Source organism: Cyprinodon variegatus, unplaced genomic scaffold (assembly GCF_000732505.1).
Source record: "Cyprinodon variegatus isolate N-32 unplaced genomic scaffold, C_variegatus-1.0 Scaffold157, whole genome shotgun sequence".
In the NCBI taxonomy this organism is placed as follows: domain Eukaryota; kingdom Metazoa; phylum Chordata; class Actinopteri; order Cyprinodontiformes; family Cyprinodontidae; genus Cyprinodon; species Cyprinodon variegatus.
Genome location: NW_015150610.1, coordinates 1,078,674 through 1,105,094, shown reverse-complemented (window position 1 = coordinate 1,105,094; position 26,421 = coordinate 1,078,674). Strand labels below are relative to the sequence as shown.

The 26,421-nt window shown below is 36.5% G+C and overlaps 2 protein-coding genes across 2 annotated transcripts in view; both read right to left on the bottom strand.

Moving 5' to 3' along the window:
* Positions 1-368: 368 nt before the first annotated feature.
* Positions 369-5,084, bottom strand: LOC107086598 (neuropeptides capa receptor-like). Its single transcript, XM_015377650.1, has 7 exons — positions 5,045-5,084; positions 4,219-4,414; positions 4,028-4,124; positions 3,580-3,785; positions 2,062-2,283; positions 1,809-1,986; positions 369-1,663 (listed from the first exon to the last, which is right to left on the bottom strand). The coding sequence occupies exons 2-7, from the start codon at positions 4,366-4,368 to the stop codon at positions 1,296-1,298; spliced, it is 1,221 nt and encodes a 406-aa protein (XP_015233136.1). The 5' UTR covers positions 4,369-4,414; positions 5,045-5,084; the 3' UTR covers positions 369-1,295.
* A 4,013-nt stretch (positions 5,085-9,097) lies between these two features.
* The window catches only part of abcc2 (ATP binding cassette subfamily C member 2), a 34,403-nt gene continuing 17,079 nt past the window's right edge, over positions 9,098-26,421 (bottom strand). The window contains exons 17-32 of the mRNA XM_015377701.1: positions 25,180-25,356; positions 24,855-25,022; positions 23,326-23,509; positions 23,061-23,202; positions 22,834-22,933; positions 22,517-22,736; positions 20,575-20,729; positions 20,235-20,390; positions 17,405-17,604; positions 17,201-17,327; positions 17,008-17,109; positions 14,761-14,904; positions 11,883-12,041; positions 11,634-11,800; positions 11,138-11,332; positions 9,098-9,351 (exon numbers count right to left, since the gene is read on the bottom strand). Coding sequence (XP_015233187.1) covers positions 9,219-9,351; positions 11,138-11,332; positions 11,634-11,800; positions 11,883-12,041; positions 14,761-14,904; positions 17,008-17,109; positions 17,201-17,327; positions 17,405-17,604; positions 20,235-20,390; positions 20,575-20,729; positions 22,517-22,736; positions 22,834-22,933; positions 23,061-23,202; positions 23,326-23,509; positions 24,855-25,022; positions 25,180-25,356 — 2,529 coding nt within the window. The 3' untranslated portion in view covers positions 9,098-9,218. The remainder of the gene's footprint in view (positions 9,352-11,137; positions 11,333-11,633; positions 11,801-11,882; positions 12,042-14,760; positions 14,905-17,007; positions 17,110-17,200; positions 17,328-17,404; positions 17,605-20,234; positions 20,391-20,574; positions 20,730-22,516; positions 22,737-22,833; positions 22,934-23,060; positions 23,203-23,325; positions 23,510-24,854; positions 25,023-25,179; positions 25,357-26,421) is intronic.

The window sequence follows — 26,421 nt, the reverse complement described above, 5'->3', positions numbered from 1 at the left end:
CATTGTTCACATGCACAAAATGACCTCCAAATCTGACGCCGTACTTTTACATTTTTTTTAGCAGCACTCTATGGTCAATAGTGTCAAAGCCTTGCTTAAATCAATAAAAAAACAACAACTCTGTATTGTTTATTATCGGTTTGGGGCGATAATAATAAGATTGGTGCGACAGTGGCGTTGGATGTAGGAGTTTTCCCTGAAATCGAAGGATTGATGGTTCAAGCCCCGGCTCCGACTTTCATTGTCGTTGTGTCCTTGGGAAGAAACTTCACCTGCATTGTCTACTGATGGTGGTCAGAGGGCCCGGTTGCGCCAGTGTACGGCAGCCCCACTTCTGTCGGTGAGCCCCAGGGCAGCTGTGGCTACAATGTAGGTTGCCACCATCAGTGTGTGCGTGAATGGGTGAATTAATGTAGTTTAAAGCGCTTAGATCAAGTCTCCTGACTTGAAAAAAGGAGCTATATAAGTACATGCCATTTACCATTTACCATCGGTTGCCGTTGTAATGTCTTCAACCGGTTTCATGAAAGCCATTTTACTGATGCTGACTCAATAAGTTACTTTTCTCTATAAAAGTGTCAAGCCTTTCCGCAAACATTATTTTCAAGATTTTGGAAAATTGCGGGAGCAGGGCAATAGTAACTTTGCACAAGAAGGTTACTTCCTGGTTTCTCATGAGATCTCAGTTTTCAACTCAGCTAAGTCCTACACATATCAATCTGGCTACTGGCAGTTTAGGGTGATAGGCCTGTAATTAGTGAACTGATGTCGGTTGCTGTTTTTAAAGAATGGAATTACTTTAACACTTTTTTTGCTATGGAATATATGCCAGTGATAAAGGACTGATTACAAATATATGTGAATGGTCTTACTACATAGTTTGTTATATCTTTAACCAACATCCTATTTATGTCAGAGCTGTCTGTAGGCTGTTTATTTTTAAACTGTCTTACTATTTGTATAATTGCACTTTTGTGTACCCTCCGAATTAGGATTTCTTCTAATGGTCTCCTTATTTAGAGCTTTTGTTTCCCTTCGCTCTATGATTTTATTTGATTAAACAGGCCCAACATTTACCAAAAAATCATTAACATTTGTTAATTCTTTAATATCATCTATGAAAATGTCATCTTTTAGAAAGTTGTTTGGATTATGTCGACTTTCATTTACATTTCTAATTCTTTTGTTTGATATTTTCCAGGTCCCTTGAATATTGGATCTGTGCTGTTCCAGTTTTTATTGATAATAATCCTTCCTATTTATTATCTTTGTGAGTTTAATATGTATAATATTTGTCAGTTTAATTTCATATGTCTTATATCTATATCCAGTTTTCTTTGTTTCTTTTGTTCTGTGGTCACTGTACTCGCATCCTCGCTGGAACTGGGTGTCCTACGCCAAGACAGACCTTGGTGGTTCCAGTAACAGCGAGGTCTAAGCCTCCTCAAAGTTCTCCAGCAGGCCCTGCGAAATGTGTGAGAAGAAATGCAGAAGAGAAGCGGGTCCAGAGCACCATTGATGTACCACAGAGGAAGGGATAAATATGATTTCAGGACAGTATAGACAGAAAGGACTGTGTCTGACCACACTACTACATAGACCTGCATCAGTGATGAGGCCATATCTGGAAAGTTGAAGAGGAAGAAAGCTACCACGACTGCACCTGAGAAAACACAAACATACATATAGTTTAAATAACAGTTCCTGATGAAATACTTTTGTCCCTGAGTTTTAAAGAAGAAAGTGAAGGATACTGTTACACTGTAACCTTTACGGGAAATCAATATTTAGAATTTATCTTTGCTCACCCATAAGTTTTAAAGCCTTCTTTTCATTAGAAAGTAGCTTTCCATTCCGATGGCACTGAATATCCCGCCTTCCTTCAAAGTCTGGTCTCATAAGGCCCATGTTCCTCCTTTGATGACCATTCCTTCGTAAGTGGAGAAGGATGAGCATGTAGAGTGTAAAGATGGAAACCAGAGGGACCTGAAGTCACACAGGAATATTGAATGTCCATTTCTGATGCTGAAACACAGATCAAACACATCAAACTGGTCTCACCAGAAAGAAGAGCCCTGCTCTCAAAAGTAAAGCTCCTTTGTAGATGTGTGCAGGATCAGGCTCTGTCATTTCGCACATGGTGGACACCTTGAAGGCATCTTCCTGCTTTGTTGCTGTGTAGTCCAGGATGCAGGCATGTGCCTGGTCATAAACCAATGCAAATGGCACAGCTGAGACCAAGGAAACAATCCACACGGTGATGAGGCATGGCAGCCGAGATTTCTTTAAGACGCAGAGGAGAGAGATGTGGGGGAATGCAGTTATTATTGCAGCCTTTCTTTCATAAGCCTTTCTTCAGATCACTAATTACCGAGAGGGACACAGGGCAGTAATCATGATCAGTCAAGAAATGGGAAACAATGATTCACTAATGCACATAGAGAAACACTGCGAGGCTGAAAAGTCAATGAAGCAAGAAATGTGGTAATTCATAGTGAACACTGCGGGCATTAAAGGTGCAGGTTCCATTCAGTCTGAAGAAGGGACTGATGCTCAAAATAAAAATCTTTTATTGGAACATTTTCAGACATATTCCAGTTTCTTTGTCATGGTTTTTAAAACCTATGTTATAGAGGAAGCTGTTCCTTCCTATATAACGCACAACCAGCATCAACTAGTGGAAAAAAGGCGACTAAACTTTACCCTAATTGTGTAACAGAAAGACAGATTTTTCTTTATGAAAATAGTTCTGCTTGTGAATTCATACCTGTGTTAAGTGGCCAATAAAAATAGCCAACATAATACAGATATAAATTCAGGTATTTAGTTTCCATACTAGAAGAATTAGGCATTATAACTCGACATAACTCTGACCCCCTGATGGCAGCCAAATCGTTACAGGGTAATACATGGTGGATATGTATCAACACACATTAATGGAATATACAGTATACACCACTTTGGCTTTATTTATAAATTAGGAAAATTATCTGCAAGGTGACCAAGGCTAGGTAACAGAGAAAATAACTAGCTAATATTTGTTTGTTATACCCCGAGTCCTACGATATGAAGACTAAAACAGCAGACATAACAACAAATTCTGTATTACCAAGCTTTGAAAAGTTGCCTTTTCAAAAGAGTTAAAGATCTCAATGCCGCCTTTCCTGCTATGTTAGATCAATGCTAGAAAAAAGGGTCACAGTGATCAGTTTTCATAGAATATAGAATGTAAAAATACTTCTCTTCCACTTGTTGCACATTGCTGGTCAGCTCTCTGCACAAAGACTACTATCTATTAAAGTGGTGTCATTTTTCTATGTGCAGAGTGCATTTTAGGAAGTGTACAGTAGGTATTGCTTTTTTTAACTAAAAAACTTAGCAGGTTATATACATTTAATGGAAAATGAAGAATCATATCTTATTTGATCACATATTTTGCCAGGATCAAACTCCTTTGAGAAAAAATATTCTTATTGATATCAAAAACATCAGGGACAGAAACCCACAGACAGAGGTTGCAAGTGGCCTTGAGCTTCTGTCATGAACAAACAGCACAGCTTTGTGACGCGGGTGCCGCACCTTCAGACTGGAGACAGACCACATGGTGTGGCATATCGCTGCATAACGCTCTGTGGTAAAGGTTACAATAACCCAACTTGTGGAGGCACAGTACATCTGGCGGACCATGAAGTACACTTTGCACACTGCTTGGCCGAGGCGCCATGGATAGCTCTCCCAGTAATAGCGATATAAAGTGACTGGGATGGTCAACAGCTGTAGAAGGTCTAAATAGTAAAAAAGGAAAGGGTAGTCATTAAAGTCATAGAGCAAATTTGTCTTTAACTTCTCATTGTGTCAAGATAAAGCACCAAAACATCAAAAGTCCAGTTTTAAGCAAAAGAAGCTGAGATTTTTTAATATAATATATATTTTTTCTGTTTTTCAGAACCATGATGAAAGCATCACTTTCACTGTGAAAGGTGTCAGAGATTAAACTTCAGAGGAGGTGATAAATCATAGCAGATACCTGAAATAACCAGACTCAGAAGATAGACACGAATGGCACTGACTCTCATATGAGCGTCCATAAGAAGGGTCAGCATGCTCACACCATTGAATACAACCTGTAAAGCAATCAAAGAGGAAGCACTTTGGATCATTAGCATTTCATGCTTTTTTAAGTCTCAATTTTGTGTCCTATGACGCGAGTGCACATACTCCAAGCAAGAAGACGAGGCTGTAAAAGATGGTCATGGGGACAGCGATTCTCAGCGGTTCACTTTTGGTGACGCTGATGTCGAGCTTTGGCGTTTCGCTGGGGCTGACATTACAGCTGAAGAGGAATGAAATCTGCTCTGAGCTGTTCATGTTGAAGCAGGCAGGTAGGAGCTGTGGTAAGATCCTCTGAAGAGCTCTGTGTTGAATACATTTTTATTAAAAATACATTATTACCATGTAATCATAAAATAAAATGTAATGATTTAGTTCATTTTAAGATAAATTTTGATTTATGCTATAAAATAACGATTCCAAAAATTCCAAATCTGGTGCATATTTGTTTGGGCATGTCTGAAAGCATTTGAAAAATCTGAGAGCAGAAAATAGGTAATATTCTAACCATGTTCTGTAGTGGAATTTTATATAATTATTAAAGATATTACATAAAAGATTGGATTGATAAACAAACAAACAAAAATTTACCTCTAAAAAGGAAATAGCACATTTGATTCCACTGTCAAAACATGCATTTTCACAAAGTATATGATCAAGAAACAGTGATAGTTTTAATAAAATTATTCTTATTTTTTAATACAAACAATTCAGAGTGATTTACTCCACCATCCACAGCACCTGAATTATCTACAATAATAAGTCTAATTGCAGAACACTAAGCAGTAAATACTCTCTCTACTAAATCCTTTTTTCTCTATAGATATTTTTTAAAAATATAATTAACTTGTGCGACCTACTGAGCCACTCAGACTGTAAAGACAGAAAAAAAGCCTCCCTGCATGTATTTCAGATAAGTAATAATTAGACTCACCTTTCTGAGGGAGGATGCAGAAAAAATACCAGCAGCTTTCTTCTCGGTCAAAAATTAGAAATAAAAAGCTCAAGCTTTGAAAGGCTCTCCTACTCCCTCTATGATTCCAGCCTCCTCCCTCTCTCCCATCTTTTAAAAAGACATCGTAGTCATAACTGAAGCTGGTAAAATTTTGTGCGTGTAAATGAAGCTTCAAAACTATTGATTTTATGAAGGAAAGATGTTCAACTTTAAGGATCATTCCTCAATTTTTTTCCTTTCATAGCAGATCTCATTAAGCTAAGAATCTTTAAAAGAAACACAATATGTTACATTATACACAGGATATTGACATTTTGCATTACTGACATCTATTAAAATGGTCAGACAGAAATATTAACTATTAGAAATAGCAAACCTGTTCTTTAATCACTACCAATATCACAGTTGCTAAGGTTACATGTTTTGACTGCTAAATGGTCTTTTCTTAAAGGGAGGGGACTTAGGGAACAGACACATCGCTCATCTGGTAGAATAGAGATTTAAGTGTTTTGCTTAGATTTATAACCTCAGTCCACACAGGGATGGCCAAGTTTTTACTTTGATATGATATTTTAAGAAACAACATGAGTTTTGGGAAATAAAATATGAGAACAATGAGAGAAGAAGATAACTAACATCTGTAACACTACTCATGTGAAAGAATGTAAATCAAATACACAACGACAAACTATTTTAACATTCAGACTTTGTTCTTTAAGAAAATCAAATACATTTCATTGTAATAAATATCTTTTGCTTTAAATAATTAGAAAAAATGTCAGCATAAAATGCATTTGTAAAACAAACAAAGTCTTAGCAAATGAGTCTAGAGTTCAAAGTTTGCAGACAATCAAAAGCTGTTGAAACTGGCTTTGTGAAAGAATATTTTAACACTACTATATGATGTTTTATCTGCATGCCATTGTTAGGAATCCTGCATAAGTGCATGGATCATGGCCAAAGATTTGGTGTTCTCTGACTCTAATATTATGAATTTAAAAGTCATAAAAGACTGTAAAAGTTTGCAAAAACGAAACATACTGTACAGCTAAATGACCATGGTAAACTCCAAACAATGAGGAATATCCTCTGTGAATAGTAAATGCATAATGACAAAAAAAAAAGTATAGCAAATTAGTAGAAAAATGATCATTACTATGAACAAAATCTTTATGAACCAGCTGTGAGAAACAGATTAAAAAATCTGCAGTTAAAGATTTCCACCGGTATTGCTGATATGAGGCTAAATATGCAAAGGAGAATTGCAAATGTCATTTTACATCTGTGGTAAATCTCAAATTGTCAGTAAACTATGTTTTATGATAAAGAAGCCAATTTAGACAATCACAACCCCATGAAAGAGCAATAAAATGTTCCTCAGAAAAGACATATCAGTTTAATGACATAGCAAAAAAGACAATTTTGATTAATAATCCTTGGCTAGCGTTAAAAAAACCAAACAAAGGACACAACCAGGCAAATCCTCCAAAGCAAGCTGGCAGCTTGTTTATCAGAATGTTGGGACCTAAATGATAAAGTATGTTTATCAGGGGCTGAGATCCATGCAAGTGCAAAAAAATTTTATTTCAACAACCATTTCTGTTTGAGCATTTAAAATCACATTTAAATTTGTTGGCAGGGGAGAAAGGACAGGGATTCAGACATGGAAGTAAACAACTGAATGTGAGATTTTCCATGTCATTAAGCAGATCAGCAACTGTTTTTGGTTGATATTATATTTTCACATCTATAATGAATAGTTTGTGTGGTGGCAACAGAAAAGAAAGAACCCAGTGGTATGCATGCCTTTTATTCATTGTAACTAAATCTTTAACTTAAAGGACATAGTTAAGCCAAAAGCGGCATGGAGCTTAACAAGTGAAGTGACTGTAGAGGGAAAAATTAAATAATTGAGAAAAAAGGAAAGCCCTAAATGTTTTAAAATTAAAATTAAAATAAATATGGTGAAAAATGAATTTTCAAAGAACGGCCAAAATGGTAAAGACTCAGTCAGTGTCTATCCATCAACCAGAACACATGTATCTGTATGAAAGCTTTATGTTTACAGCCCCATCAAGGGTGGAACACCAAATAACATCCCTTGGGAAAAAAACTGAATGACATTTTTTGAGGACCGGTGAAAGTAATGTTTTTCTTTTTCTTTTTAGATCAAATGGTTCCTAAACAGGCCAAAGATGCAGGGCACAATACCTACATAGCATGTTTGTTTGTGAAATTATTTGAAAGAGTCTTGGGAAACATCTTGCACAGATTGGGGTCCATATTTATATGTTAGCTGCAAATCTATGATGTGAATCTGGATTTGCACGCAACTCTCAAAGGCTCTGGAAACAGCTGTGTACAGTGAACTCATAGTAACATTTCAGCAAAGAATATGATGGATTACCCCGCTGGAAGGAGACATCAGAAGATGGTAAACCGTAGTTATACATGGATAGACTCATTCAGGGAGGAGTCCATGCTGTCATAGTGTTGTTGGCAAACTCAAAGCATGCCATCTGAATGTTCCCGGTTAATTAGATCTCTTGCACTGAAAATGATTGTTTATTTAATCTGGTATTGTATTGTTGGGCCTGTGGGAATTGCACCAGCAATTTCCTGTTCTTATCTAACAGGAAACACATGTTATGGTCTTCTACTGTTGGTACTGTACAATAATAAGTGTTTTTGCCGTTTGATTATCTCAAAGCAGTCTGATTATTCTGCTTTCATTTTAATAAGATAAATTTGCATCGACTAATGAAGCTTGCTGAATATGATCTATGTCTCTGTACCTTAAAGTGTATGTGTAATGTGTATGTGTAAGTCTAAGTAAATCAGCAGTTTCTTTATAACTCAGACCAGTCTTGCATAAATAACCATCCCATGATCAAAGTCAGTTGAACCCATTTTCTTTTCCATTCTAATGCTTGCTTTAAACTTCACAAGGTTTCCATCTCCATGTCCACTGAGTTTCTACCATTGAGTATAAAGTAGAAAAAAATTTCGACCGTATCTTAGCGATAGGATTAAAACTGCAGTACAGTCTCCAGGATTTTCTTGACACTTTGAACGTTAATGAATTACAACAAATAGGAAGTTTGCATAATTCCCCCTCAACTTTGCAGTGTTTCTAAACCTTTATAGTTAGTTAGATCCCATTTATCTATGAGAAGAAAAAAAAGACCTTTATCTTTTGAGCAGCATAGTAGGATGCAGCGGGAGTGTTCAGGAGGAAAGAGCATAAAGCAATTTTTTGCAAAGGTTTTAAGCCTTTTGTGCTTCTCTAAATGTGGAAGCAATCAGATCAATCCTTGCCACAAAGTCTAAAATCTGTGATACGCACTGATAACTCTAAGCTGATCACACTGAGGCTTTGAAGCCTGAACCGGTCTTTTCTACTTTATCCTTTCAAATTAGTTTCCTTACTGTCTTGTTACTTGCTTGAATTGTATGACCCTTTTACAATGGTATGTGACATTTAACCTTTGATTATTGTTTGGTTTTTGTGGTCTTGTAAACAAAAAGTGGTCTATTAAATTGGTTAAAGCAGGCTTTGCTGATCATTCACTGCTTAATTATGTCATATGAAAAACCAACCAATCTAACTTGGGGATGGGACTATTAACAAGGTCATACATGCAGAAAAATTCAAAATCTCTTATATTTATACATACGTTTAACAAATCACTACAATTAATTAGATTGGGGCAATTTATGTCTTCCATAGCCGCTCTGTCAAAGGTCTTTATGTGTCTACTTCACTGCTCAATGTGACCAGTAAAAAAAGTTTCTATTTTAGACTTATTTTATATAACAGTATTTTCTTTTTTTTTAGGACTGATTGTTTATAAATATTGATGATTTTTACAAATCTAAATTTATTTATTCTACATAGAGACAGAGTGAAAAAATGATTAAAGAAACATACAACAAAATGTCAAACTGTTCATTCAAAATCTGAATAGGGAGGCGGGTGATATAGACTTTCTATTGAGGCATTAGGTCAAAAAGATCATTTATTGAACCTTTACAAATATTATATACATGCAAAGCATAATTCCTTCATATTGTTTCCTATAAATACAACACATTTTGCAATGTGTGTTATTGAAAAAGAAAAAAAACCTAAAAGAAAAATTAAAAGAACTTTTCAAAAGAAAGCAGATGCGGTTTGTTGTGTTATCCCAGCATCCTTTGCCATGGAGTAAAAATGGCCTCGTTTTTCCAGCAGATTGCTTGGAGTATCAAATTCCACGATTTGACCAGCATCTAGAACCATCACCCTGTGGAGCAGAAAAATGTGTCAACATCATATCCAACTGAGCGGAGTTCATACTGGCTGTGATGAAACCAACATGAACAGCGCAAACATTTGAAGAGAGAGTCTAATATTCACTTTTAAGATTTTTCATATTAATTTTCGTCACTGTTGTGCATCAGAAGAAAAATATTTTTTTTATTTGAGCATATTTCAACATATTACTTTTCAATACGAAAATTTAAAGCTACAGTGTGTAATTTTCAGCGACATCTAACGTCCAGACTGCAGACCGCAGCAACATGAACATATCCCCCCCACCGCTTCTCCCCCCCAACAGTACGGCGAGCGTTACAGGACAAAATGTCTTCCACGACGTCCGCATCACCTACCTTCTCAAGTGATGAGGTTTGTTTACATAGATAATTTTACAGATAGTATTTCATTAGTCTGTGTAGGGTATAGATTATTTATTGTTCAGTACCGTCTCAGTTCATCTCTCTCAACTTGCCGTAGTTCGAGCTTAATGGGCAATCTCACAATCGCTAGTTTGTTGGCTCTGCGCTGCCGTAGCGCAAAGATGTCTGCCTCCATGGCTGCGAGACCCGCTCCTATGTAATTATAAATAACGAATTCTAAGGCAATTCTAAGGCAACAAATTCTAAGAGGCTGAGCTCGTAGATGATGATAAATAACGTAGTTATGTATAATATATTACATTTCTGACTGTATATCCCTGTAATTATTACACACTGTAGCTTTAAAATATGGATGGCAGATTTACAACAATATAGAAAATGATCCCTTCGCTTCACCTCTCCCTCTGCCTTAGTGGTGCTGCTGTAACATCCAGACTTTGAAGTCTGTCTGTGTTTTCATGTTTGACTCCCTGTTCCCTGACCCTCACACAAAGGACCAACTTCACCCTCACAGCTGCTGGAATAATATCTGCATGAATCCAAACTTTAAAAAATTCTTTGATTTTGTATTTTAAAGTATAAATATATTTATTTGGAAAATATGAAACAAAACCCCAAAAATCACCAAAGTTTATGAAGCCTATATACCTCGGAAGAATTGAGAGGTTCAAATTTCTCACATAATCCCAAATAAGAAAGTATTAATTTTGCACTTTTTTGTATATTTGAATTGATTCATTGATTGTCTTTACTGAACTCGCAGTGGAGAAATATACTTGTTACATCAGCTCAAATAGTCAAAGAAGAATATGCTAAAGGAGGAAAAAGGTGCATGGATATACAGTATATACAGTACATCCCCATATTACAACTCTTTTTTTTATATATATATATCCTACTAAGAAAGTATATGTTCAGAAAAAAAGACTATTTCTGGAAACAAAAATATTCTTGCCGATACGGTTTTGTTTTAGGGTCAAGTTCTGAGCACCACATTATCCACAGGAACCCTGAACGAAATAACCTCCTCTGATGGTTGCCGTGCTTCAAACGATGTTTTATTATAAATTATAATTCCTGCTGTAAATTGTTTCTGTTACTTAGCCAGTTTAGAAGAAATGGATTAAGTATTTGCATGTAAATTAATTCATAATAATTATAGAATGCACAATTTTATAGTTGCATTAACTTCAGATTCTAGTAACTTTTGTATACTCAAATGTGCTCCTATACTTTGTTTCCTCTATAGTAACTGTTGAACCAAGTCTAAAGATAAAGATGGTTTGACGACATATTGATCAATTTTTATTAACACGATTTGTGCCTGCCCAACTTAGTCAAAGAAAGAATAAAATCAGGACAGACAGGCTTCTGTGCTGGACTTGGACTCACCTGGAGCTGTCCATGATGCTGTGCAGGCGGTGGGCGATGGTGAGCACTGTGCAGTGGGAGAACTCCTTGCGAATGGTATTCTGAATCAGGTTGTCTGTTTCCAGGTCAACGGCTGCTGTGGCTTCATCCAGGATCAGGATCCGAGACTTTCTAAGCAGAGCTCGAGCCAGACACAGCAGCTGCCGCTGTCCGACACTGGAAAGAGAGAAACACATATTCAAACTCTTTTACTGCTCTCAGAAAGAAAAATAAAATCACATATGAACACTCATCAGGACTGGCCATGATTAAAGCATTGACACATATGGGAAATGGTCAACTGATACAAATGTCTGAGATTGGTAAGGAACTTCTGTATGGAAAAAGTTTTTTTTTCTGAATGATCACATTTAAATTATTGTTCTCTGCAAAAAAACAAAGAATTTCAGCTGCACATTTCTCTGTTTTATTTAACTTGGTTTGAATTGTCAGTCTTGTTTAAAACAATGCTGCCCACCTGAGGTTTTCTCCTCCTTCTGCAACCTCATGCTGTAATCCTTCCTTCAGCCCAACAACATAATCCTTCAGATGAGATAGTTCAAGGACTCTCCAGAGGTCCTCATCACTGAATTTGTCAAATGGATCCAAGTTCATCCTCAAAGTTCCAGAGAACAAGACTGGATCCTGTCCTCAGAGAATCAGATAGGTTAGAGTACGGATCATAAAGAAAATGTTTTATCTGCACGTTTCTGTCTCTGATGTTTACCTGTGGAATGATTGTGAGCCTGTTTCTTAGATCATGTAGCCCAATTGTGGAGATATCTAGACCATCAATGAGGATACGTCCGTCAGCTGCTTCAATAATGCGAAACAGGCAGTTTGTCAAGCTTGATTTTCCAGCTCCTGTGCGACCAACTATACCAATCTAGATACAGGGGAAGAAAGTAAAAATTTTTACATATTTAAATCATAAAAAGATCTCTTAATTACTTGCATGACTTATCTTTTGGAATGAGTTTTTCTATCACAAAACAATCTATGCAGTCATTTAAAACTTCCCTACACCCACTGAAGCCAATAACAGCATTATGCTATTATATTTATTTATTTTTGCATTTGAATTCAATTAGGGATGTGTCCATCAGATAAAAAAAAATCCTTGGAATATGTGTATCAGGGGTCAATGAAGAAATTCAACTCCTGATACTTGTTGATGTTGCCTTATATGCCCTAAACTGCAGCAAGTGATCTGCTTTGTCACGTCAAGCCACGTATGCAAAGACATACTGCATATTAGTGTCGCAGAGGGAGAAAGTCTTGGTGCACCTTGCACTAGTAAAATAAATTTTACAGCTATAACAATATTGAGTTTGTTAAAAAAAAAAACACTTAAGATTTTCTGTGTTAAACAGAAACACTAAACTATGCATCGGCCAAGGTATAAACAAGTCATATCAAAACTAAGTATTCAGGCTAATCCTGACCATATTAGCAATCTGAGAGTTTATTGCAGAGTGTGATGCATTTGTAGAGTTATATATATATTGCAGAGCGGCTGGCTAGCTAACGGGTAAGTCGCCTGTCCTTCAAAAAGGAGGCCTGGGTTCGTATCCCAGTTGGGGGGAGTGAGCTGCCAGTGTGGGGCCTTAGGAAAGACCCTTCACGTTAATGCCTGCTTTGGTGGCTGGTGGCCTAGTGGTTAGGGCATTGTGCTTTGAAGCCTGAAGTTCTGAGTTCGAGCCCCACTCCAACGGAATGCCACTCTGGGTCCCTGAGCAAACACTTAGCCCGGCAGCCCATAACTCCCCAAGGGTTAAACGTAGAGAGTTAATTTTGCTGCTTTGTACTTGTGACAGTGTAATGACAATAATACGCTGGAAAAAAGAAGGTTTCCTAATCAAGTTCCCCTACTCTGATACAACCAGTCTGGTTATGGGTACTTGCTCTCTACTTCTTTCCTCCAACTACACAGGGCGGTTTGTAAAACAGGAGAACGAGGTCTTATCAACAGAGGGTAGATTATTCACTTTAAACTATGCTATGATAGACCTCATGATAGGAATGAGAAACTGAACAGCTTTAATTTCTTTCTGGTAGTTCAGCTGCCAGTTCAAGTTCATATGCATAGAGCTGAGTATCAACAAAGTGGTCTGGCTTTTCTTTTTTTACAAAAAGGCTTCTACTCATGGAGCATGGTCAACTTGAGTGTCACTCAAGATCAGTAATGTTTGATTAAAATACTAAATCAACCTACTTGAGGTCAGAAAAATAAGTTCCTCACATTTCTCTGGATTTACATCACTAAATGATTTTACCATAATTTCAATGTTGCATGATAACATGAATGCAGATTCGATTTCATTTTCCCTTTGTCATGTCAGCACACTGCACCCCCAAAATATTTGCTTTTTCAAGATAAAACAGATAATGAAACTGTTTCATGGTTAGAGTCTTTTGTAAGTAATTTAGTTTAATTCATTGCAATATTATCAGTTTTCCAAGCAATACATATTTGATTAGATCAATTTTGATTAAAATGAATCAACCCTAAATGACCTGGATTATTATAGCTAATTACAACATTCCATTGCTAAGATTTTTTAATCAATTCTGTTTCATTTAGTCCTACAAGAAATTTAATATTTTTATATACAATATTTTCTTCTCTTTTTCTAGCAATAGTTTCTGTACTTATAAAAAAAAACCTCCTGAAATCCTAAAGAAATTCAAAATGCATCAACAAAGAAAAAATCCAGGAAAACCTATATTGGTGGCCATATTAAACCACAAATAAACCATCTGAGACCACCTGAGTAAACAAGAGATAAATGCTGCATCCTAAAGATGAAAGGCAGAGTTAAAGAAAAGGGTATGGTAGGTCTGTTATAGTGCCCAATGATTGAAAGGCTGAAATACCTGCTGCCCTAGCTGTGCTTTAGGTTCAGCATTGTGTTATGATTCGTTTAGAAAACCTTATATTATTATGTCCATAAGAAAATATTTTTTTTATTTTTGTGACCCATGTTTGGCTTTGCTGTCTATGAGGCTATGTAACCAAACATTTACTGTGAGGACAGGCAAGAAAAATACTAATCAGGACAAACAGTGGTCCATAACAGAGCATTACCTTTTGGTCAATACTGTCCCTCTTTGATGTCTTATTCAAGGATGGATTGATTTCAGTGCTTGACTTTTGGGGTTAAAGTTTATCGACTGAGCTGTATTCTATTATACTAAATTAAGTATATTCACAGCTGGTAAGTTTAAATCTAGAAACAAGGTGTGGGAAACAAAGCCTGGATGCCTTTTTCATATCCTTAAAGTATAATTTTGCTCCATAAAAACAAACTAGAATCTTCAGATTAACTGTCTTGTTTAGTTTTACTTTTTGATCTTCAATTTGTAGTACAATTAGACCAGCTTACCTGAAAATCAAAGAATTTAAAAGTAGTTTCCTTACTGATAATGAAATGAAATTCAGATTGTTTAGATTACTTGCTAAATAAACCTAGACATAACGAGCCTTCCACTAACAGCCCTGTTGGTATAAAAGGGATTCTTTTGGTTCAGGGGTTTTGATTCAAAAGGTTTGTTCCAAATTATACAAGATTGATTTCATATTTTTTCAGAACTCAAATACAAACCTTCTCTTTGCTGGCGATGTTACAAGAAATCCCTCTCAGGACCAGCTCCAGTTCAGGTCTATAACGGACCTTATAGTCTTCAAATTGCACCCTTCCTTCCTCTGGCCAATTCTCTGAAGGTCGATTCTGAGTAACCCAGGGGGCCTGTAGAGAAACTGATTCATCAGACATGATTTCACTCCATGCTATGCAGAATATCGTGATATTGGGAGGCTGGATGCTTCGAAGTAAAAATAAAAGGCTCAAAGTAAAAGGCTTGTCTTTCAGCTTTATAAATTTGGGTAATTGCATTCGAGTTAATGAGTCGATGCAATCAACTGGTTTTCCTTAGATAGAAAATTTTGAATCAATTTCACTGTATGATCTGGTGAACTGTAAAGTGCCTTGAGAGGAAATATGTTGTGAATTGGCACTATATAAATAAACTGAATGGAATTGAATTAATAATCATCTGACTAGTTGGAGAATCCAACACAGGTTCATATTCCGCATTGCAAACTATCTAAAATGAAACCAGATGACATCCTGATTCAATAAGTCAGTCAAGGAATTGAATTACCAACATATAACATCTATATATTGGTTCTGTTAAACAAAACAGCACTGGCACATATATGAAATCAGGACATGTTGGAGAAAAACAAAGATTAATTGAACAGCAACATATCCAGTCATGGATTCAGCAGAACATGATGAATTCCAACTTGTTGCTCTCATTATACAATCAGCATGCTAAAATCTATAAATTTCTCATGCTTAGACAACTATAACGTGTTTCCAAAACACCAGTCCACATGGTTGGTCAGCTTCTGCTGTCCACATGACAAAATAAGAAACAGCGAGAATAGTGGTGAAATACTGAAAGCAGAAATGTATAATAACTAAATACAAATCATTTTTTGAGGATCTGTGCTTAACTGTTTTTTTTTTAATCAAGACTCCAACTTTAATTTTGTTATAATAGAGAAATACAAATTCCCCTTTACTTAAAAATCTGAAACATTGTAACAACAAATAAAAATTTGACTGGAACTTGCATGTGAAGAAGAGAAGAACAGTAGGGATGATGCACAACATTGTTGTTTTCAAAGCGTTTTCATTTCTTTTCATTAGTATGCCTCTTAAAAAACCAAAACAATTATTTCTTGCATTTCATTAGAGGGGTTAGAAACGTGTTTATACTAATACATTTTATTCAAAATATTGCCTTTAAGGCTGATAAACCATAGATCCTGCAAAACTGTTCTGCATTATTGGTGCTAATGTGGGGTTCTTGTTTTGTTTGTCAGTTATTTTGACACACTACACTTTAGTTTGTTTCCTCTCCGAGACATACTGGATAAATTTCAATGTATTCTTACAGAAAGAACTTTTAGTTTTCCCAGACAGACACCACAATTGTGGATGCATGTCATTTGACATGATGGCCTTTGCATTATTCTGACTAATTATAGACAGTACTGTTTCAGTATGCCATGAGGGCTAAAGCAGGTTTTCAATAACTTCTACCTGCATTGTTTTTAATTAAGGGAAGCAAAGGGACCAAAAAAACTGTTTGTCATGCTTCTTTTTATGTACAAAAGTACCTAGTACCACATCCATCCATCCATTTTCCGTCACCCTTTATCCCTGCTCAGGTTACGAGGGGTGCTGTTGCCTATTTCCACCTGCCAATGGGCGAAAGGCGGGGTCCACCCTGAACAGGTCACCAGTCCATTGCAGGGCAACACAGAGACAAACGGGACAAACAACTATTCATAGACACACTCACACCTAAGGAGAATTTAGAGAAGCCAATTAACGTAACAGTCATGTTTTTGAACTGTGGGAGGAAGCTGGAGTACCCGGGAAGAACCCCAGCATACTCAGGGAGAACATGCAAACTCCATGGAGAAAGACCCTAATTTCCAAAGTATTGTGAGGAAATTTCTGACTTAACTTTTACTTAAAGTGGAGGATTTTTGCAATTTTTGAAAAGAGCCGCCCTCTCCACTTAAAAAGAAATGCACATGCACAACCCTGTACCCACTCCAGAGAGGGAACGCCTATTAGACGTGTGAGAGCATGCACAAGCCCATTTCTCCTTGTGCAGGAGGACCACTTATTTTGATGATCCACCTGGAAAAAGAACAACCTCCACTATACCTTTCAGTAACTTTCATGTTTACCAAACTCATTTTCTGTTGAGCTATTTCTACGTAGTTATTTTTGAGTACATTATGGAGCTCTGAATTAAAGACAGCATACCTCATTCTCAAGCTTAGAGTATTCACTGACTCTCTCCACAGCAACAATATTAGTCTCCAGCTCCGATGTCATCCTTACCAGCCAGTTGAGTGTTTGAGTAACCTGGAAATCACAACAGTAAACAGAGATTGAATTACTGTGTTGATTTTGTTTGTTTTTATTGTGTCCTAATACATTAGATGAAGTGACTCACATTAAGGGCATAAGATATGGACAGACCAACCAGGCCACTGTCGATGGAGTCCCTGGATATAACAGCAAATAGTGCAGAAAAAAACACCACAAGGTTTCCAAGAAACTCCAGACGGATTGCGACCCATCTGTTAAGAGAACAGACATCATTCAAGAATCCACAAACACATTGAAGGAATAAAAAGAAATGTCTTCTCTTACTGACCTGTTTGACACAATCCACGGATAGACACTTTTTAGGTTTTCATCAATAGTTTCTTCATTGTGTTTCAGAAACCGTTCCTGATGATTATAAGCCCTTATGACAGACAGACCCGCCACAGTCTCGCCAAAGTGGGAGTATATGGGAGATCGAGACACTGAGTCCAGCCGACGTAGCTGCCGGGAAGCTGCTACATAGAATCTCTGGAAGTAGAGAGAAAAAATATATTTCATCAAGTTAAAATGGACTCAGCTGATAGAGACTTAAAGTGGGAAAAAAAACATTATGGACAATTTTTATTATGACCTTTACCACGACCTTTAATATATTGTCTGTAATGGCATCAGTGGAAAACCTATAAATAATTACAAATAATTTAATTGACAAAAATCAAACTTTTTCAACAAGGATCACCTACAGCACGTAATTTCAGGGAATGGGGGAAAACTTTATTGCATGTGTGTGAGTTATGTATATATTTTGTTGGCTGCAAGCTTTCCATACTCTAAACAGGTTGACCATTTTTCTTGAATTAATGCATCGAGACAGAATCAGAGACAAAGTTCTTGGTAGAAGAGCGATAAAGTTAGCTCTGTGGGGATTTCCCCAAAAGCCGGACAGAAGACAGGGAGAAACAGAAAATGACGGGCTTGAAAACGACAAACATATAAGCACCATTAAAATGTATTGCCTTGCAAAGGTGAGGGAGGGTTTGGCAAATCCAATAAAGATAGAAAGTATGCAAATAAGATGTGAGGGGACGCTTTTGGTCTAAAGCCAGTTTTTGAGAGATCCAGAGAGAAGAGAATGAATACTGACAACATTAAATCGAAGGTGTGAAGAGCAGAATGAGGGACCTCCCTATGAAACTTCTCTTAGTTCATCTCTAGGGATTTAGGGAGGTCTCATGCTGTAGACCAGGCATGCCCAATGTCAGTCCTTGAGGACAGCTGTCCTGCAGGTTTTAGAGGTTTCCCTGCTCTTGCACAGTTGATGTTCATTGATAGCTGAATAATAGGCTTTTGCTGAGCTGGATTCATCAGAATCAAACAACCTGCAAAAGAGTGGCCCTGGATGAACAACTTTGGGCATGCCTGCTGTAGAGTTCGTCAACAGCTGGAGCAGCTGACTACTGTAGGTCCAATACCTAAGCAAACAAATGGGGATAAGTACAATCGTTCTCACCTGGGAAATAATCTTTTGTTAAGTAGAAGACCAAAGCACCACTTTTTTTTATCCTTAAGCCCGTCTTTATAGGAGCCTTGCATCTTTTGTTTTGGTTTACTACTAAACAATTTTTAAAACCATTAAAACTTTGCTTTTACACCAACATTTGGATAGAAATGCTGATCTACCTAAATAGTGTAGAAGTGCACCCAACTAAAAACATACTATGGACAATTGAAACCAGTTGAGAGAACTCCTATAGCTCAGCCTGCTAATGAGAGAAAACAGGCAGATTATCTGCAAATTTTTACAGCAGCAATTATATTAGTATGATTAAAGCAATTCCCTTAAAAGTCAGTCTTATTTGGTCCCAGACTTGATTTAAAGAGGGGAGCCAATTTTACTAACTCTCCAGACCACTCCACTCAGCAAACACTTCTCACAGCAGTCTGCTTCTCTCTGTATAAATCACCATAAACTGTTATGTGCTATACTGCAAAATTGATCCAGAAATAAGTTTAAAAATCTTAAATTATGTGTAGTTGAGTAGATAAATAGGATGATTTGCCAATGGAATGGGTATATTTACTCTTGATATAAGATAATTAGATAGTATGCACTTGAAGTAAGACAATGCAATCATTGTTTTCTTATTTTAAGTGTGAATTGTCTTGTCCCATTGCCAACGTATCTCACTTATCTCCTCAGTTCAAGAAAAAAATCCCTTCTTTTAAGATAAAGATGACATTTAGATTTAAATCTTTTCAATGTAGGAAGTCAAATATAATCAAATAACTTCAATGTATTTTCATGTATCACACCAATAAACCACATAATTGTTCAAATTAAAAGCTGCAAAAAATGATGATATAAGCCCTTTAATTCACTTTGAAAACCCAATGTTAAAACAAAAATATAAATAAAAACATATTTTTATGATTTTAGAAAGCATTAAAAAACCTACAGTGCAATATCCATGTTAAACGTAATCAAACATACTGCTTTTATTATCTTCATTACTTTAATGCATTTTGCTTGTTTCAAGTAGAATGCAGTGAAGTCCTATCTTTTTCAACTCAATCAATCAATAAAGTCAATAAATCAATTAATTTACTAGTCTATATCCAAAGAAAAGGTTTTTTCAGAGGTTATTTCAGTTTTTGCATTTCAGAGCACTGCATTTTCATTCATTGTGCTGCAGAGTCTAATATTGGGAGAATGTTGGCCTTGAGATTAGAGCAGCTTGTGCTCTGAGAAGATTGCAAGTACCCGGTTTGATCGACACAGCCTGCACACTTAAGAGGAAATAGGCCATCTACCTTGTACAGGTGAAAACAATGGGAATCTTGCATGAGGGTTGCTTAACCATGTTGCCTCCTATCCATTATTCAGTTATATGCAAGGTAACTGGTGACACCAATGCTAAAATGTCTGTTCACCTCCAGAGGGCTTATTTTAATCAATACTTGATGCTAAAAGAACATCTCTGATGACAGTGTATTTTAGGATCAATGGTGCATGCCACTAGGTGAATGGATGATACTAAGATACACCCAATAATGGCCAAAAGTCATCATTGGCATTCAGATAAAAAGGTAAAAAATATATTTTTAAGGGACCTTGTATTTCATGTTGTTTCAATATCCCTTTGTCTTGGTTCACTCACCTGTACAAAAAAGTAAACCACAGCCAAAGGTATGATGATGATGGCAAAGAAAGGAGTGGCCAAACAAATCACTACCAATGTTCCCAGTACACCCAGTAGACACAAGATCCAGGAACGAAACGATTGAGGGATGGCTTCATCTACTGTGAATATGTCCTGCAGGAAAAGCATATGGAGAGTTTTAGTGTTCATTGTAAAGATGTTACTTATAATGACTGAGAAACTATTTCAAACAGGAAAACAGAGAAGAAAACAGAAATATACATTATATANTATATATATATATATATATATATATATATATATATATATATATATATATAAATCAATTATACTTCACCTTAGCAAACCGGTTGACGACTCTTCCAATTGGTGTAGTGTCAAAAAAAAGCATTGGAACTCTGAGAATGTTGTCTAACAGTCTTGAATGTAGAATCCGAGATGCATTAACTGAGGCATTGGCAAGGAGCAGTGTACCAAGGAACACAAACACACCTGGGACATAAACCGTTAGAAAATTTAAATTTTCCAAATTGAAATTCATTTGGACACTTTTTTTAGCAAAGCTTTTTTCCTCCTGGCAGCCAGTTCTAAACATGGTCGTCTTGGTTTTCATCTGATTTTCTGCTTTAATGCATATTATTATAAATTAAATTCTATATATCAACATATTGCAAAAATTTTGTAAGGGTATGAGAGAGGGGGAGAGACATGCGGCAAAAGACCACAGGTTGGATTCGAACCTGGGTCGGACGCGTCAAGGACTGAGGACTCCGTACATGGGTCATGTGAGCTAAGCACGCCCCAGAAATTGATTTTAAAGATAACAGCGACCTTTGTGTATCAACTTTTTTCAGCTACAAGGTTCTTCAGTGTTTATTAGAATGTTTTAAACCTTTGATTACTAAGGATGTTCGCATTAAAAGGAAATCAGGAATCACTTGCTGGATGAACACATATTTAATACCGCTATTCAACAGAAATACATTGAAATGATAAGTCAGTTATCCTTTCAAGCAACCGTAGTATAAAAATGAAAGGGAAAATCATTTATACAAATTCACCATCATCAAGCAGGAGTCTTTTAGTGTCTCTGGAATTGAGAAAAAAACTAATCTATAAAACTCCCACTTCATTTCCAGTAAATTAAATCTGTTGAAAGCAAACATAGAAGAATTTTGAGTGACCTTCAATCTAATATCAAGTCATTAATGATTAAAGGATTACATGGAGTATTGCATGAATTCTACAGCCACTGACAAATAAGAAGTATTCAACATTAAGTGATGAACTGTAATCAGAATCAAGGAATCATTTGTGAGCAGACAGATCAAGTAGGTGGGAGGGAGTGTGTGTTTTCTCTGGTACAAAATCCAATTTGACCTACCGTATTCTTGGGAGTTGTTCTTATGACTTTACAAATTTATTTAGTGGCTTAACTGTTGCAAATAACCCAACTGGTTTAAATCTAAAAGTAGCTCTGTTGTCAGCTCAAGCTTTTTTCAGCTCCGTCTTTTGGCCAAAGTCAAGTCCTTTCTCAGTCGGCAGGATCTTGAGAAGGCAATCCATGCTTTCATTAGTTCAAGACTGGACCACTGCAATGCCCTTTACGTTGGCCTCAGTCAGTCATCAATTTCTCGTCTTGCACAACACTGCTGCCCGATGGAAAGCATGTCTAGACATGAACACATTACTCCTGTGCTGTCGCCACTCCACTGCCTTCCAGTCCGTTGTAGAATTGATTTTAAACTCCTGCTGTTTGTTTTTAAAGCCATTCATGGCTTGGTCCCCTCTTACTTGTCTGAGATTTTAACTTTTCGGAATTGTGGCAGAGCTTTGCGCACCTCGGGTCAGCTTCTGTTAGAGGTCCCTACTGTAGGTCAAGACTCAAACAGTGGGGCGATCGTTCTTTTGCCGTGGCTGCTCCCCAGACTGTGGAACAAACTACCCCCTGACATCCGCACCACTACTGACCTCAGCCTTTTTTTAAAAAAAAAAAAAGCTCAAGACCCACTGTTTTAAATTGGCATTTAATTCTGACTAGGGTAGTACTGTCTCTTAGATGTCCTCTTTCTGTCTCCTTTCTATGCACTTCTGGAAGGCTTTTAATGTCCTGCAGTGCTGCCCCACTACAGCACTTTTAATTGTATCTGTATGTTTTGTATGTGTTATGTATTGTTTTATGGCTTTGTTGTAAAGCACTTTGGGTATCATTTGGCTATTGTAAAGGGCTATACAAATAAATTTGATTGATTAATTGAATAAAATAAAGGAGTAGTTACCCTGAGCCAGTCCAAGAGCCCCAAACACTCCAATCCTGGTATCCCTCTTCCATCCTGGGTATGTTTGGTTCATGTATTCTGCTGCATCATTGGTCCAGTCACTCAGCCACAAGTTCTGACCAATGAAGGCAACATTCTGGATGAAGTAAAGAGCAAAGATCCAAAAAGCATATCCCCAGCCCATGGCTCGCAGGTACTGGAGGAAAACTGAGAATTTCACCTAGATATCAATGAGAGAACACAGAGAACAGGTTCTACATTTTTAGTTACAATAGTTTTCCTTTCATTGTTAAAGGCGTTAGACTTTAAATATATACCTGTCCCGTTTCCATTGTCTCCTTCTCTATCAGTTTTTGACCTTTTATCTCACCAACTGCTTCTGTTGGTTTTAAACTGCTGTTTTTCCGTGATCGGACACTGTAGAAAGGACAGAACAAACACAATTAATAAGCAGAATTAAAAATAATACATCTTGAATGAAATATGTCAAGATATAAATAAATACACAACAGCAGTTAAAGTATTGTTCCAAAGTGAATCAGACCTGCTTCTGTTTCCCCTTTGGCTGCGTCTGATGCTGTTTTCTCTTCTCAGTGTGAAAGAAACAGCGTCCTCTGGAGGATAGTCGGCCTGAGTGTCCTCTGATTCTGGGATAACCTCTAAATCTTCTGTAACCTGGAAATCATCTGCAAATATATTGATCAAATCACATGTGGTATCATTTTCTGTTTTGATCCATTTGACCTCTACTAGCCATGCTACAGTTAAGGGAGTCATCTATCATTCCCTTCTTTTTGATGAATCATTACCTTCTTCTGAACTTTTCTGATTACTCTGATCTTTGGCATAGGTGTCCAAAAACTCTGAAAAAGCTCCTTTATTGTCACGCAGGCTCTGGTAGGATCCGATCTCAGAAACCTGCCCATTTACCAAAACTATAACTTCATCCACATATGGCAGGAAACTTACTCCGTGAGTCACCAGGATACGAGTCTGCAGAGACAAAAGCACTCAATAACAAATACGTATTTTCTTTTTACCTGAGCTTTTTTCCCCTTGCTTATACAAATAGTAAATTAAAAGTATAGATATATATCATTCTCTGTTGTTTGATTACATATTTTTTTGGATTATTATACTGGATTATTATTTATTTTCTTTTGCCTTTTCTAGGTCAGTTTTTTCTTTGTCTAATTAAATCCACAAAACCAGATCTCTGGAACTGAATTCCCACCTTTCACCTTCTGATGGCGAGCTGTTAACTACTTCCTGTTCGATTGTATAAATTTTACTTCTCACATAGGATAAAACCTCCACTCCAAAACCTGTTTTCACTGTTCTTGGAATAATGCTGAACTTTGTTAAAGAAACAAGAAAACTGTTGCAGAGACCCTGATTTGTTGCCATGCAACCATCGTACATAAACTGACTTGCTCTGATGAACTAAAGACATTTTTTTTTTTTACATGTTTGTCAATTTTGTATGTTCTTTTGTGATTTGTCATTGTCTAATACATATATTAATTTAAACTATTCTCATATTCTTGTATTTGATCACACCTGGGGCTCCGTGCAAATAATTCTTCCACATTCTTCCATTTGCTTGCCCTAATTAGTGTTACATAAAGGTTTACTCAAACCAGATTTAAGAGTTTCTCAAAATGTATATTGGACAAGAAATTCCCGAAAAAATACTTAATTTTACAAAAAATTTAGATATTTTATGTTTATGGTTAAAAAAGGTAAGTTTTGGTAAATGTTCTGACTGCAATTATTAGAACTGTCAGTTTATAGTTTTTTTTTTTTAAGTAATTTTATTTAGGCACCTTTGCTCTCTAAGAATAGGATATTTTCACCATAACAGAGAATATTCTGCCATGAAAACCATTAACCATATTCTTGAATTGCTATGCTAAAGTTAATTGTATACGGTTTAGTGAAATGTACAACTGAATTAATAATAATTCAACAGCAGTAAAGCTTTGTTAGAACAACTCATTTAGAAAACAAATCTATAGGAAAGACATTTGATCAAGAGGCAACGGTAATATTATTTAGTTTTGGTGCTGTATACACAGCAGCAAGAGTGATACCAGAGTTAGAGGCTTGGGGGTTCAAATTTAGTCATAAGGTGAGATCTTCACCAAACACTGCATGATTAGATCTAAATAAAGGTTGAGACATATGGTAGATTTTATAAATCTATGTCACAGCAGCTTTCTGTGAAAAAGTTCAATAAACAAATCTGTCCCAAAAATGTAAAATTAACAGGACCACTTTAAAATGGTGAAACAAATGGTATCTGATGAGTATTTTAGTATTTAGGACAAGTTCAAACCTTGTTTTTAAGAAGTCCGTTGGGTCCAATAACTTTGTCAAAGAGATGCTTTCCAACATGAGAGTCCACAGCAGAGAGGGGGTCATCTAATAGAAAAACATCAGCCTGACTGTAAGCTGCTCTGGCAAGGCTGACGCGCTGTTTCTGACCTCCTGAAAGGTTGATACCCTACGAACAAAGAGGAGAGCACAGCACACCATTACATGAGATTTACACAAGCCCACAAGGTTTCCATTTACATCAGAGTTATGACATTTACTCAAACCTCTCAATGATGACTATACCCACATGTTTGAACTTCTAAAAACTGAGCTCATCAACGTACCTTTTCTCCAATCTCGGTCATGTCTCCTGCCGATAACAACTTAAGGTCAGGGCCAAGAGCACAGGCCTCCAATACCTCCTGAAATCGCCTGTCCTCATAGGGGGAGCCAAACAAGATGTTATCACGCAGAGTGGCGTTTTGGATCCAGGCTTGCTGTGGTACAAATGCAAGGGAGCCCTGTGTAGAAACAGAAAAGACAAGTCTCCATGAACCACTCTTTCAGATTGTACTCCTCATTGGCAAGCATTTATTATTAAGGATGTTTTTTTCCCTACAAACAGAAATGTCAGTAATTGAAAATAAAAACTTGTTTGAGTTTATCTAATATTTCTTTCCTAGTCGACCCATAAGCTTCATGACATAGAGATACAAGCCTGCAAAAGCTTAAAATGCCCTGTAATCAAGTCCACCTTGTCCACACTTGTTTGTAATCAATAAAAGTTATTGTTATTAAATCTGGAAATGTTCTCACGCTTCTTATTAGAGCAAGAAAACATTTTTTGTACCCATTTGCCATTGTCATGAATTCAAAGCCAGCAAATCAGTCCCAATGCACGTTTGAATAATAATGTTAACGCCTGTCTTTTTCTGAGAAAATAACACGGTTAATATGTTCTATTCATACAGCTATCTAATTATTATACTTCGCACATTTCCCAAGAAAATAGCTCTCTCTCTCTCTCCTTTGTAAAGCTGCCACTTAGGAGAAGAAAATGTATTTCACATTTAAGTACTTTATATAAAAGAACTGTGACCAATAAAGTCAGATCAAGATCAAGTCTTTAGCCTCTGCAGTGCGATTCTTCTATACTTTATTTAACCATGAAAGACCAGCTGCAATTTGAAATTGTTTAACAAAGACATACAGACCAAGATGACAACACTTCAGCAAAGAAGCAACTCACAGAGAGAAAAAGTAATCAATAATGATGATTGTCGGTTTTCCATTTATCTTCCACCAGTGCTGGAGTTTCATTATTAAAGTAACCGTTGTTGAGGTTCTATTATTAAATGTTTTGTGTATTTCTGGTAATATTTACAACATAATTGTATTTTTCATAAGTTTGAGTTAAAAAAAACAAACAAACATCTTCAGAGTTTTTCTTTGTGAGTTTACTATTCCTTTCTGTACATGTTTTTGTTTCTTCAAATATTTACCTTTTTTATAATGTTTGTTATAAGTTTGCATATTATGCTCCATTCGAAAATATAAAATATTAACAAGGAGGCCCCCGAGCATGT